This window comes from Nycticebus coucang, chromosome 4 (genome assembly GCF_027406575.1).
Source record: "Nycticebus coucang isolate mNycCou1 chromosome 4, mNycCou1.pri, whole genome shotgun sequence".
Classification (NCBI taxonomy): Eukaryota; Metazoa; Chordata; class Mammalia; order Primates; family Lorisidae; genus Nycticebus; species Nycticebus coucang.
In genome coordinates, this window is record NC_069783.1 from 95444446 (window position 1) to 95457968 (window position 13523).

The 13523-nt window shown below is 46.0% G+C and overlaps 1 protein-coding gene across 6 annotated transcripts in view; it reads left to right on the forward strand.

The window, feature by feature from the left end:
• The window catches only part of NPAS2 (neuronal PAS domain protein 2), a 172065-nt gene extending 159397 nt beyond the window's left edge, over window positions 1-12668 (forward strand). For 5 of the 6 annotated variants that reach the window (XM_053589934.1, XM_053589939.1, XM_053589935.1 and 2 more), the window contains exons 17-21: window positions 4103-4300; window positions 6563-6753; window positions 7040-7132; window positions 9877-10039; window positions 11242-12668. In XM_053589934.1, the coding sequence (XP_053445909.1) occupies window positions 4103-4300; window positions 6563-6753; window positions 7040-7132; window positions 9877-10039; window positions 11242-11424 (828 nt within the window). In that variant the 3' untranslated portion in view covers window positions 11425-12668. Of the gene's footprint in view, window positions 1-4102; window positions 4301-6562; window positions 6754-7039; window positions 7227-9876; window positions 10040-11241 lie in introns of all 6 variants that reach the window. The other variant, XM_053589940.1, reaches the window with a different exon arrangement.
• The last annotated feature ends 855 nt before the right edge of the window (window positions 12669-13523 follow it).

Below are 13523 nucleotides of genomic sequence, written 5' to 3' on the forward strand. Positions count from 1 at the left end.
AAGGGAGAAGACTCAGGATTTGTGTGATGAGCATGAAAAGAAATGGAGTCACCAAGACATGATTCCACCATTTATCAGAATAAGTAAAAAGTGACTTTTTTACTGATTTGTTCCCAGCTGTGATATTTTTCTCACAGATCCAGGCCCTGCTTGGGAGCTGAGAACTTGCCTGACTCCATTTACTTTAATGGAATTTTTACACTGACAGGAAGGGGGAAATTGAGCCAGAAACTGCTAAGAGCAAGGTAGGCGTGTGAACATCCGCCTCAGTGCCTGGGCTTTTCTACTTCCTGCCTTTGCAACATTAAAGCTGAATTCTAAAATAACAGGCAACGAGGTTATGGCGTTCACTCCCTGTCATGAAGAATTATTCCTTCTCCTCGTTGTGACCCCCAAAGTACCTGTGCCCGAGGGCACCCGGGTCTGAGGGATGACAGTGGGAGCCCAGCCTGCAGTGTGTTCCTTCTCACTTTCATCCCAGTGACCTTTTCCTTGCAGTGGAATTTTCCAAAGAACATGGAAATCCACAGATACTCAAATCCGAGGACGTTTCCTCAAGGAGTCTGCTTTTTGGTTTTTTGCAAGACGAAATATGTTCCAGAATGCTTAACCAAAACATGATATTTGTTTTTTCATATAATAAAGACCAAACTGTGTGATTCAAGTGCAGAGAATAAGAAAGCAAGGACTGTGGCCAGCCCCCCGCAGTGGGAGGCAGAATGGGGGCACCGACGTGCAGAGTCATCTCCCCGTCTTTCCCACTGTGTGTGCTTCTCAAGTGTCCTGTGATGGCGAGTATTTGTACAAGTGAGCAGATAAGAATAATGAAAAATCACATATGAGAGTAGAGTGGGTTTATTCTTAAGTATTAGAAGTTTTTTTTCCTCTGATAACTTTTTCTACTTCAATTGAGGAACAAATTTTTATTATGTTTTCTATAAAATTGACCCCAGAACCCTTCTAAGAAGCTATCTCCTAAGCCATACAATTACACCTTATTGTTGATTCAAACAGGCACAGATGTGCACGGCAGCCCACCAGGACTCATTCCCTCATCCACGACTTTACTTCCCAGGTTTAGAGCTTTTCACCGAGGCCGTGTGTGCCTGTGATACTTGCTAAGTATATGTATAAACATATATTTTCCCCCCAGAAAAGGCTGGGTTATGAGGGAGTAGTCATGTAAGGCTGTTGGTGTTTACACCTAGATAGCACCGTGAAGGGCTCTAGTGGGAGATAGCTGTTCTGCCTAAAGGCCCTGCCACCCCTCTCGGAGTCTGTGGAAGGTGGCTTCTTGCTTTCTTCTGAGAGCATGCCTGCCCTCTGCTGGCTGGCTAAGGAGTGCCTAGAGGGACACCTGTGGCAATGACAAATGGCATGTTCCTCCATCCATCATCCATCTTTCCATCCACCCATCCTTCTGCCCATCCATCTGTCCATTCATTTGTTCCTCCTTCTGTCCTCAGTGTATTCATCCATCCGTCCATCCATGCATCTGTCCATCCATCCGCCATCCTTCCAGCAGGTACCCACTATGTACCAGTCACGTGCTTAAGCACTGTGTGGACACAAAGATAAATAGGACAGGGTTTCCACCCTGAGAGAGTGCCCACTGGAGGGACAAAGTAGCACCCAGAGCAATCTGGTATGCAACACTAGCAGACATAGTTTGTGCAAAGGCTTCATTCACTTGTTTATTCATTCATACATGTATTTACTCCATTCATTTATCAAATAGTTTTTATATGCCCAAAGAGGCAAAGAAGAAAAATTTCATAATAAGCATTATTGTTATTACCTAACACTTATTCAATATTCACTATGTCTCCTTTAATCCCTTATAAAGTATGTGCTGTTAATGTTGCTATTTTATTACTGAGGAAACCAAGGCTTTGAAAAGGTATGAAAGTTGCCCTATGTTAGTAGATGGTAAGGTGGGAAATAAAGGTATATGTCTGATTTAAGGCAGATTATACAGCCTGTCATCAATAGTGGTTGCATTTAGTTGAACTCTGGTCAAAAGATAAACTATGTCCTACCAGAAAAATGTGTAATTGAGTTTGAGTATTAGGTTTGCGTTGAAGTGATGATGTATAGGTCACCCTATATAGTCCTACAAGCCATGTTATAATAGGTATCTAGGATTGCGTGAAACACCAGTCCTCCAAGGTTTGAGGTAATGAAGACTCAGGCCTGGTGCAGTGGCTCACACCTATAATCCTAGCACTCTGGGAGGCCAAGGTGGGAGGATCACTCGAGCTCAGGAGTTCGAGACCAGCCTGAGCAAGATCAAGACTCCATCTCTACTAAAAATAGAAAAATTAGCCAAGTGTTGTGGTAGACCCTGTAGTCCCAGCTACTTGGGAGTCTGAGATAGGAGGATCACTTGAACACAGAAGTTTGAGGTTGCAGTGAGCTGGGCTGGGCCTTAGTACTCTAGTACTCTAGCCTGGGTGACACAGTGAGACTCTATCTCAAAAACAAAAAAAGAAAAAGAAAAAACAATAATGGGTACCCAGGAAATTCTTAACCTCTAAAGTGACAGGGAATCCTCATTTCAGAACTGCAGGCTTCTCTGTTGGGGGTGGGAGCATGAGGGGAGATGGGGGAGGTCGAGTGGTCCGGTGGAAAGGGCAAGACACCAGGACCCAGTCCCTGCTCAGCTACCTGCAGGCCTGGGCCCTATGAATCTGCTTCTGAAGCTAACTGATCAACAGGTGCCCTCCATGCTTCTGCAGGGCCCAGCTCTGCCCCCTGCCTCCAGTTCCGCTCTGTCACTCAGCAAATGTCAGTGTGTTGGTTCCGCGCTGCATGTAAGGTGGCACTTCACTGAGTACTAGAACTGGGGCTAAAAACACCAGATTCTAGAGGCGGACGGCCTTCCTCCTGAAGAACTAAAATCAGAAGGAGTGGCGTGGAACACTGACTGTCAGGAATCGTCATAGAGAGAGTGTTGTTTGACATTTTTAATGCCCAAGAGGGGCTTTTGTTAAAAGAACTAGTTTCAGGTCTTCAGTTAAATTATTATTAAAATTATTACAGTTGTTTTTCTTAAAACTTTAGAGTCATCTTACAGAGCCTATTTTATTTGCAAACGTTAATTTGTTCTAAAAAGAGCAGTGCTTCACTGGCTTTTCACGTCTCTTCAATTAGTTTATAAGATTAATAAATTGTGAAGATCAACATAATCTGCCGATGCCATTAATTTACAAATTTAATTTGTCTGAATCTTTCAAGCATTTCACATGCCCAACAAGGCACGCTTAACAGAAGTAAAAGCTTTCTAAGCACGTAAGCAAGTGTTTTCAATCAAATGCACCAAACTTATTGGAACTAAATCAGGATTCTCATAAGCACTTCAGCACCTTTACAGACTTCCTCAATCTCTCTTGAACCTTTCAAATTAAAACCACCAGGCTAATATGACAGCTCCTTGAATGTCTGACATAGCTTAGATAACAAAATGTATAGAGATGATCAGGATGATCTTCTTGAACTTAAACATAATTGTAAAGTCCATATACTGATGCCGTATGCCGCCATCTCGTTGCCTATTTGCCTGCCTGGGAGTGCAGTCACCTACTTAATGAATGCAGATTTGCCATCTCAGCTGATTGCACTGGATCGAATATTCCAACAGCAATATGGGTATAGACGCTGGTCACTGGCCAGGCGCAGAGCTAGTGCTACAACTTAGCCAACCAACCTTCTGCCACCATTACTACGTTATTCCTCCTGTTCACAAGATGTTCATCCCTTCTGTTAAGAAACTGATAAGCCAACCGAGACCCTGAACAAGTACATCAGGTTATTTAGGTCTAAGTGGCATTCACACTTTAGACCTTGGTCACTTGAACAGTAACCCTCATGAAGGCAGGGACAGCAGCTCTCCAGCCCATTGCTTTTTGCCCAGCGCCTTGTACTGTGCTTGGGGCATCAAAGGCACTTTGTCTCTCCCAGTGGAGTAAATGAACTGTTTCCAGGCAGATCAGACACAGCAAGAAAGCTGACCTGCTTTCGTGGATGTGGACTGCAAGGAAGGTGCACACCTGTGAGGGCACAGATAACCCCAACCTTACAGGCATTTCTGTTCTGCCCGCAGATGTTTTTGCAGCAGCCAGCTGTGTCCCTGAGTTTCAGCAGCACCCAGCAGCCCGAGACCCAGCAGCAGCTACAGCAAAGGTCGGCTGTGGTGACCCATGCCCAGCTCGGGGCAGGCCCCCAACTTCCAGGGCAGATCACCTCTGCCCAAGTCACAAGCCAGCACCTGCTCAGAGAATCAAGCGTGATATCAACCCAGGTAAATGCACCCTTCTCCAAATTCAGTCCTTGCCACTAGAGTGGCTAGGCTCTTGCATTCTGGGACACACTTGATTCCTATACCTTCATGAACTAGAAACCTACTGGGCTGTTCCTCTATGCACCGGGGGTAGATTATGATGGTAAGATTTTTTTTCTTTTTTTTTTTTTGGCTTTGCTTTTGTAAAGTCACTTGGAAGCCCCAAGTTGAATTGGCTTTCTTCTGTGGCTTATAATGTTCACCTTAGTCCTGGCTTTGGCCCTTAAATATGCCATACAGCTGAATGTTTCAGCTTTGATGTGACTTAGGATTGCAGGTACATGAGGCTGTCCAGGCACATGCTGACATGTCTGCAGTGCCCATCACTACTCCTGGTTTTAGCTACTATCCATATGAACAGCCACTGCTGCTCGGTTGTGCCTTGGCCCAGGCCCACCATGCTCCTCCAGGTCCCCTGTGCCCCCTGCCAAACCATCACAGCCATTTCCTCTTATTACAAGCTGCCAGTGACCTCGCAACTCAACAGGGTCACCAGTATATAAACAGTGCTTAAACTGAATGGAATTAAGAAGTCTGAGCTCCTGCTTCTGGGAGAGCACAAGTGGGAAACCTGCCTTCCTAGAGCCTGTCACATTTGCAGACACCTTTGTGACTTCAGGAAATGTCTGCTGAGCTCCTGTTATTCACCATGACCCAGGGGAACAAAGATGAACAAGGATTATCCTGAACCTAAGGCAGCTTCTAGCCCCATAGGAAATCTGGGAACTTAAATACGTAACATAGAATACAGTGTGGATAAGTATGTGTCTAAGAAAGTTTAGTCCATCTTTATCCAGTTGTAAAGATTTTGCTTGAAAACGTAGCCTTCTGATTTGAAAGGTCATCAGAAAAATGAATGAGGGAAAATGGCCAAGAAAATTTTGGAGAAAAAAAAAAGTATTTACACTATCTGATACTGAAAAATTTTATAAAACCTCTAAGAATTGGTGCCTACAGCTCAGCAGCTAGGGTGCCAGCCACATACACCAGAGATAGTGGGTTCGAATCTAGCCTGAGCCTGCCAAACAATAATGACAACTACAACCAAAAATAGCCGGGCGTTGTGGCAGGTACCTGTAGTCCCAGCTACTTGGGAGGCAAAGACAGGAGACTCGCTTCAGCCCAAGAGTTGGAGGTTGCTGTGAGCTGTGATGTCACGGTGCTCTACCCAGGGTGACAGCTTGAGACTTGGTCTCAAAAAAAACCTCTAAGAATTAAAGCACTATGGTATTGTCGTGTGAATGATAGTAGTGAAACAGAAAACCAAAAGCAAGTTCAAGCCCACTCCTTCATTCATTTATTATTTTATTCAACAAATATTTATTGAGTATTCACTGCATGTTCCACACGAAATTTTAAGCGCAGAGGGACCACAGTGAACAAAAAGGAAAAGAAAAGAACTTCTGTTCCAACAAACAAATAAAATGATAGTGAAATGGTGAGTGGAAATGCTGGTGAGGAAGGCTCCTCTGAAAAGAGGATTGTCTTGTCCGTTGGAGGTTACTATAAGGGAACATGTGTGGTCGGGTCATTTATAAAGAAAAGAGGTTTGTCTGGCTCACAGTTCTATAGGCTGAACAAGAAGCATGGTGCCAGCCTCTGCTTCTAGTAAGGGCCTTCCAGGAAGCTGAGGGGAGCTTCCTGGCAAAGGGGAGCAGGTATATCAGCTGGTGAGAGGAGGAGAGAAGGGGAGGCCCCAGGTTTGGTCTCACAGTCAGATCCCCAGGGAGCTGAGAGATCCACCTCTATGACTCAAACGCCTCCCACCAGGCCCCATCTCTAGCACTGGGATCCAATTTCAATGTGAGATTTGGAGGGGACGCATATGCAAACCATATCAATCATATTTGAGCAAAGACCTGAGGGGGTGAGAGAGTGAGTATAACAATATCAGGGGACATAGAGGGATCAGCAAATGCAAAGGCCCTGAGGCTGGAGTAGGCCTGATGCCTTTGAGAACAACCAGGAGGTCCTTGTGTCTGGAGTGGAATTTGTGAAGCAGAAAGTAGTTCAGTGAGCATCTGTCTGTTCCTTGCCTGCCAAGCCTGGCACTGTCCAAGGCCCTGGGGATTCAAATACAATCTAAAGGGAAAAACAGTCACAAGATCAAAATGATTCAATAAATAGTTGGTAGCTCATAAGTCAGGGGAAAGGCCAGGGAGCTGCTGAGGAGGTTTCCTGGAGAGATGACGCCTGATTCAGTCTCAGTTGCATCTTTCTCAGGGTCCAAAGCCAATGAGAAGCTCGCAGGTGATGCAGAACAGCGGCCGCTCCGTGAGCAGCTTGGTGTCCCAGTTCACCAGTGCCACCGCTGTGCTCCCACCGAGTCTCACTCTGACCACACCCGCCTCCGCCCCACTGGGTGCTAGCCAGTGCCAGCCCAGCCCAGACTTCAGCCACGATCGGCAGCTCAGGTACAGACACTGTCCTTGTTAACCGGTAACCAAGGCATGGTTTATACCAACTCTCCTTTCTGCCTCAACAGAGTTCAGTCAGATTAAACCATCCTCCTCTGACCTCAGCTAGGGACATGGCAGAAGTGCCCTGCTGTATCCATCGTCCTCTGAGAGGGAAGCAGGGGAAGTGGGGATTAGGTCACCCGTACCCAGTCCAGCCAGGCCCACAGGACCTGCCTTCAGCCGGTGGGGCAGCACTTTGGGTGCTGACCAGACTCTCCCATCTCGTTTCCTCTGCTCCAAGGCTATTGCTGAGCCAGCCCATCCAGCCCATGATGCCTGGGTCCTGTGATGCGAGGCAGCCCTCAGAGGCCAGCAGGACCGGACGGCAAGTCAAGTACGTGGCCCCGGGGCGGAGGGAAGAGGCTGAGTGCTGCCCGAGTGGTCCCAGGCTGGCGAAGTCTCATCCGCCTGGGCCAGCAGTGCTCACTGTGAGTCGTGCACAAAGGCAGTGGCAGAGTGTGCCCACGGCCTCATGGGGCAGAGTCCCCTTCACTGTCCCCAGTGTTTCTGTGTAAGCAGATAAAACTTGGAGTCAGCACCCCATGCTTAGAACAAGACTTGAATGAAGCAATTAATTACACCACCCCCACTCCAATTTGCCATCATTTCAGGACTTGTTGATATGTGTAAAAACCTTCGTCTCTGTTGACAGCCCTGAGCAGTGTAGCCCCCAGCTCCAGGTGACATTCTGCAGACACCTGAGTCCTTGCCACAAACCTGAAACCCCCAGAGAGGTGCCCCCTTTCCAGACACAGCTTCCTCTCTCACTTCCTGAGTCCCTTCTCCCCTGGGACCCCAGCACCACAGCAACTTCCCTCAGCTGCTTAACTGCTGGGACAAAGGTGACTGGTGAGATAAGGGTGAATAGTTTAGAAGCTACTGGAAAATAGTTTCTAGCCCTTTGAAATGAGGCAGTAATAGAGCTAACACAGAGACATCTCTTTTATATAATATGAATACTGCTTTAATTTGTGTCAAGAGCTCACCAGGACAGTGCTGGCTGCTTAGGCCTGCTGTGCCCTTGGAGAGAGCCTCACAGGCACCCCCAGGGCCCATCCCCTTAGAAGTCCCTCTGTGCCTTCCTTCAGCCTGTACGGATAGTAACAGCAGATGGTTATTGAGCTTTTCTGAGTGTCAGAGGCCTCTGTGTACATTAATTCACTTTATCCTGATAAAAACTCTATAATATAGGGGCATGCTCTTTGCTTTATTTTTGAAGAGACCCAGCTTCAAAGAGGCTATGTTCTGTTTTCCAAGGCCGCACAGGGCACTTGGCAGGGCTGGGACCATCTGGTTCCAGGCCACAGCACCCCCTCTTGGCTTCCTGAATCTTCAAAGACCACCCTGTTTTGGCCCTACCTAGGGTCTCGCCAGGCCTCTGGATGACTTTCTTCTAGGTAGCCTCTGCCCCCAGAGAGCAGGAGGGTGAGAAGGCAGCCACACCTTGCTGGATAGCTCTTAAAGTTCTGGCCACACCATCAAGTGAGTTAGGCAGGAGGTTTTGGTTTTCTTTTTGGATTTGGCCAGTTCTTCCTAAATGATCCAAATAAGTGGAAACAAAAATTCTTGTGACATGACTTTCTAGAGATGCTTAAAATGCCATGGACTAGGCAAACATGGGAATTCTTTCCTCTGGGAATTGTAACTGCCATTTGGGTCAAACCAGTAATGTATACCCTCCTCGTGTCTCTTCCAGATGTGACCTAACAGCTCCACCCCCAGGGTGTATCAGGATCTACCTACACACACGCACGCACGCACGCACGCGTGCACGCACCTCCCAATGCCTGTCGCAGACAACCCCATTCAGGGAGCTAACATCTTTAAAAATGTAATGTCAAGCAGACTTCTCTGTAGTGTCTATAAACATCTGTTCCTAATCCGTAATCTTTCAGACCTTCCCTAAATGGCCTTTCTCTGCCCCTTGTTAACAGATAATTATTACTAATATCTCTTTTCTTAAAAAGTGTTTTATTGTGGAAAAATTTACATAAACATAAACTTTACCATTTTAACCATTTTTAAGTGTGTAGAACACTAAATACATTCTCAATGTTGGTGTTGTCACCACCATCCTTCTCCAGAATTTTTTCCTATTCCTAAACTGAAGCTCTGTACTCATTAAATAAATAACTCCCCACGCCCCTCCTCCAGGCCCTGGAAGCTACCATTTTACTTTCAGTCTATATGAATTTGATAATCTTAGATCCCTCCTAGTAAGAGGAATCGTGCAACATTTGTCCTTTTTGTGACTAGTTTATTTCATATAGCATGTCTTTGAGATTTATTCATTTGTGCGTGTGTGTGTGTGGCATGTATCAGACTTTGCTTCCTTTTTAAAGCTGAATAATATTCCATGGTATGAGCAGACCACTTTTTTAATCCATTCAACTGTCCGTAGAGGACACTTGGATTGTTTTCTACCTTTTATCTATTGTGAGGAATGCTTCTGTGAGTGTACACACCTACAGGTGTACCAGTGTCTATTCAGTCTCTGCTTTCCTTCTTTTAGATGTATACCCAGAAGTGGAATTGCTGGATCATATGGCAATTCTATGGTTAATTGTTTAAGGAATTACCATACCACTTTCCACAGTGGCTGCACCATTTTACAGCTCCCACTAACAGTGCACAAGCATTCTAATTCCTCCACATCCTCGCCAACACTTCTTATTTTCTTTTTCTTTTTATTGTCCCTGTGTGTGAAGTGGTGTTTTATTTTGATTTGCTTTTCCCTAAAAACTAGTGACACTTTGCATCTTTTCGTGTGCTTACTGACCACTTCTGACTTCTCTTTGGAGAAATGTCTACTCAAGCCTTTCACCCACACGATTTTGGGGGAGTTATAGGAATTCTTTATATATTCTGGGTATCAACTTCTTACCAGATACATGATTTGCAAATATTTTCCCTCGTTGCCTTTTTTTTTTTTTTCAGTTGATAGCATCCTTTGATGCCCAGAAGTTTTGTTGAAGTCCAACTCATGTATTTTTTCTTTTGATGCCTCTACTATTAGTGTTGTATCAATATTGCTTTCTGAAAAAATCTGTTTTCTCCTTCCCACCTGAAACCAAACAGGTATGCCCAGAGCCAAACCGTGTTCCAAACTCCAGAAGTGCACCCCGCCAGCAGCAGCAGCACCCCAACCCCCGTCCTGCTAACGGGGCAGGCGGTTCTTCACCCCGGCTTCTCCGCTTCCCAGCCACCGCCCCTGCAGCCACCACTGCAGCACTACCTGCAGGTGGGCACCTCAGCATGATGGGGGTCTAGGGAGCTGGGGCCAAGCTCCACATCTCAGTTCTCCTCCCTTGTTTTCAAGGTTGTTCTGTCACTGGTGCAGAAGCCCCAGAAAGATTCTTATGTGAATATCTCTCATGCTTAAAGTGTATAAAGTCTGTCTCTTTGTTGGATGAGAAATTAAGAATCAGCTATTACGCCTCATATAGTTGTGTGCTCAAAAGGTCCATTTTAAAGAAGAGTTTTTAATCAAGGTTTTACATTTGATATTTTTTTAGAGCCAAAGTCAGGCATTGCTGACTATGTCGGACTTTTCAGTTCTCAGGACGTGGACATAATTTTGGATGAGAAATGATGAGGCGAGAAGGCGGGGTGGTGTGGAGATGTGACGGGCCTCCCACGTGTTTCTTCTGTGGTTGTGACACAGACACGTTTGAAGACACTGGTGTGCTAGACACAGGCTACAGATACAAAGAGCTCTTCAGCTGCTCACTGTCCTCAGGGAGCATGGTGGCTGGGGTTAGTGCAGGGTGGGGGTGCTGCAGTGGGGAAGCCCTCCTGGAAGGGGGGGTACGAACTCAGGAGGCACCTGCCGCGCTGCAGAGCCTGATGTCCAGGAGATGCCCGAGGTGCAGGGAAGGAGAAAGGGACCATGTTCCCACAAGACAGCCCAAGCAGTGTGCAGGATAGGTATATCAGGAGCCGGGGCAGGGGGGGGAGCACTGAGTCACTTAGAGAGCGGGGAGATAATGGAAGGCAATAGTGGGAAATAAGACTGAAGCTTCCAAAGTCAGGCCTTGACCAATTGAAGCTTCTGAACTTCAAATCAGGATATTTCCTAGGAGGTGCTGGTGAATAGCGGTATTTGGGAGGTAGTTACGGGACCTGGGGCCAGCAGTGACAAGTGTGGAGACCCTATGTGTGTTTGCATTCTGCTCTGATGGTCATCTGCACGTGGCCATGTGTTTTAGAAACCATTGTCAACAGCCTCAGCCCCAGGACCCTGGGCCAGAAAGAATCCCCAGTGTTGGAGGACTTGGTTTCAGAATTCACCCCCATGTGGCAGAGCCTAAGGTTCCTTCCTTCCCCATCCACACCCTGCCCAAGGCCCAGTTAGAGCCCCCTCCACCCCCATGACTCCCCAAGGACAGTTCCGTAGTCTGACAGGTCAGAACTGCCTCTGGAGCCCTTTCTTTTTCTTTCCAGGTACAGGCACCAACCTCTTTGCACAGTGAGCAGCAGGATTCACTGCTCCTCTCTACCTTCTCACAACAGCCAGGGGCCCTGGGCTACCCCCCGCCACCCCCAGCACCACCCCAGCCCCTGCGCCCGTCCCGCAGGGTCAGCAGTCTGTCTGAGTCATCAGGCCTCCAGCAGCCTCCCCGGTAGTGCCCTGGCACTGAAGTGGGGACACAATCAGCTTTAACCAATGGACAAGGGGGATGGCCACGGGAGATGGGGACAGGAGTCTGAACCAAACCCTTCTGCGCATGCTGCAAACATTTCAAAACTCCTGGATGTTAACCATCTCTGGAGTACAGCAGCTGGCGCAGGGGGGAGATGACCAGACATTTTGGCTGTGCTTCCCTGGCCTCTGAGGTTCTCGGGCACACTCTACAGCCATACTGGACAGGAAGCACGTGCCCAGGGCAGGTGTCGATACTCAGCGTACCTCTGGAAGTGGCGCGTCTAACTCTGTCCCCCAAGAGTGCACTGGTGACTCTAGCCAACAGTGGCCCGTCCATCCTCGCTAGCTGGCCTTCACTCTCTTGATCGTCTTTCCTTTGTATTCAAGAAGGACTGGGTCAGAGATCTGTTGACGAGGGAATAAAGAGATTATTTTTTATTATTTTTAAATGGTTGTTTTTGTTTTAATTTGCACACCTGCACAGAAGAAATAACTTAGGCACTTTCTGTTCTTAAAAATAATTAAGGTCTCATGATTTCAGGTGGAGACCGCCATAACAAAAGCAGCCCACCAAACAGGTAAAAAAGCTGGTCACTAACCAACCTACAGATTCACATCCTCTGGCCTCAGCCCTGACAGGATGAGGCTTTCCCCCTACCCCATGCCTACTGGCAGTGTTTTTTTTTCCCCTAAATATAACACTGGACTATTTCCTGTTTATTTCATTGATTACAACTATAGAGGTGGACTCAAAGCAAAGCACAATCATGCCAGCTGACATTCCAGAATTCTGTTGAGAACTCTTAAGATTATGAGGGGAGAGGTTTCACTAGCCAGACAGACTGGGGTGGGTGCCAGTCCCCAAGGAAACCCTGCCGTGTGCTGGCCCTTTGAGTGAGAATGCTGCATCTTTCTACATATCTTTCATGAGAATACTGAGAATTAGATTTTCCTTTTCAAAATGCACTTTGCTTTTTTTGTATGTTTTGTTATGTTGAGATGTTTCTAAAGAAAAGATTTTATGTAATTATAAGATGAAGCGTAGTGAATTGTACAGCTGTTGTAATAATGACCTATTTCTATATAAAATAAAATTGTATGGATTATGTGTAAATTATTTTGTATCTGAGACAACAGTTCCTTTCCCAAATATAAAAGTATAAAAGTTTTCTTGTGTTTTTCTGTGAGTGGAAATTTTGTAATAAATTAACAAATTTGTACAATTTCCTCTGTCCCTTGTTATACATCCATGCATACATCTTTTCACTGGTCAATATTTTGTTTTAATTTCAGGATGTTAAGGGTAATCAAAGATATGAAAAAGGTAAATGTGTGCAGTAAATAGGTTGGGGAGCAGTGTTAATTTTTTGAGCTATGTGCATCACCCTCTCACGTCCTGATCTTTAAGTTTGTGCTAGAAAAACAACGGTTTACTGTAGAAGTGACAGCAAAACCAAAACAGAAAAAAGTTCCTGGAAACATTTCAATCCTGACATAAGTAATGAGTGGAGATGATCAAGATTTTCTCCAACAAAGCTTCCATTGATAGCCCATAATTAAATTCACCCAGGGTGATTTCCATGGGGTCTCATTGTCAACACTTAGATTCCTCCCCACGCACTGGAGAGGTGTGTGTGTCTGTAAGATGTGTGCACATGCAAGCCATGTGGTGGGGGTAGGGCATAGAAGCATCTAGAAGGTTTCTGCCATCTACAGACATCCCACTTACTCATGATGTTTCATCACGATGACGAGGGTGCCCTGGTGTACTGTGATTGAGAACCACTGGGATGGGCATGCCCTTTTGTGAAGTATTGGTCTAAGAAATCTAAGTTCCTTTCCCTTCTCCATCAGTATAGTTCTATTCTTCTCCTTCCTTTGTAAAATGGGGATAGCTCGTCTCAATGCTATAACGGGGCTCAGTTTGGAATGGCGCAATAAGATGCTATATAAATGCATTTCAAAAGGAGTTGTATTACACAACTGTTCTATTTCTGAAGGTAAATGAAAATATTTTGCATGCACTAGAACATTTACTCTTTAAATGAACCAGAAATGAACCCCCTTTTTGAAGCAAAAA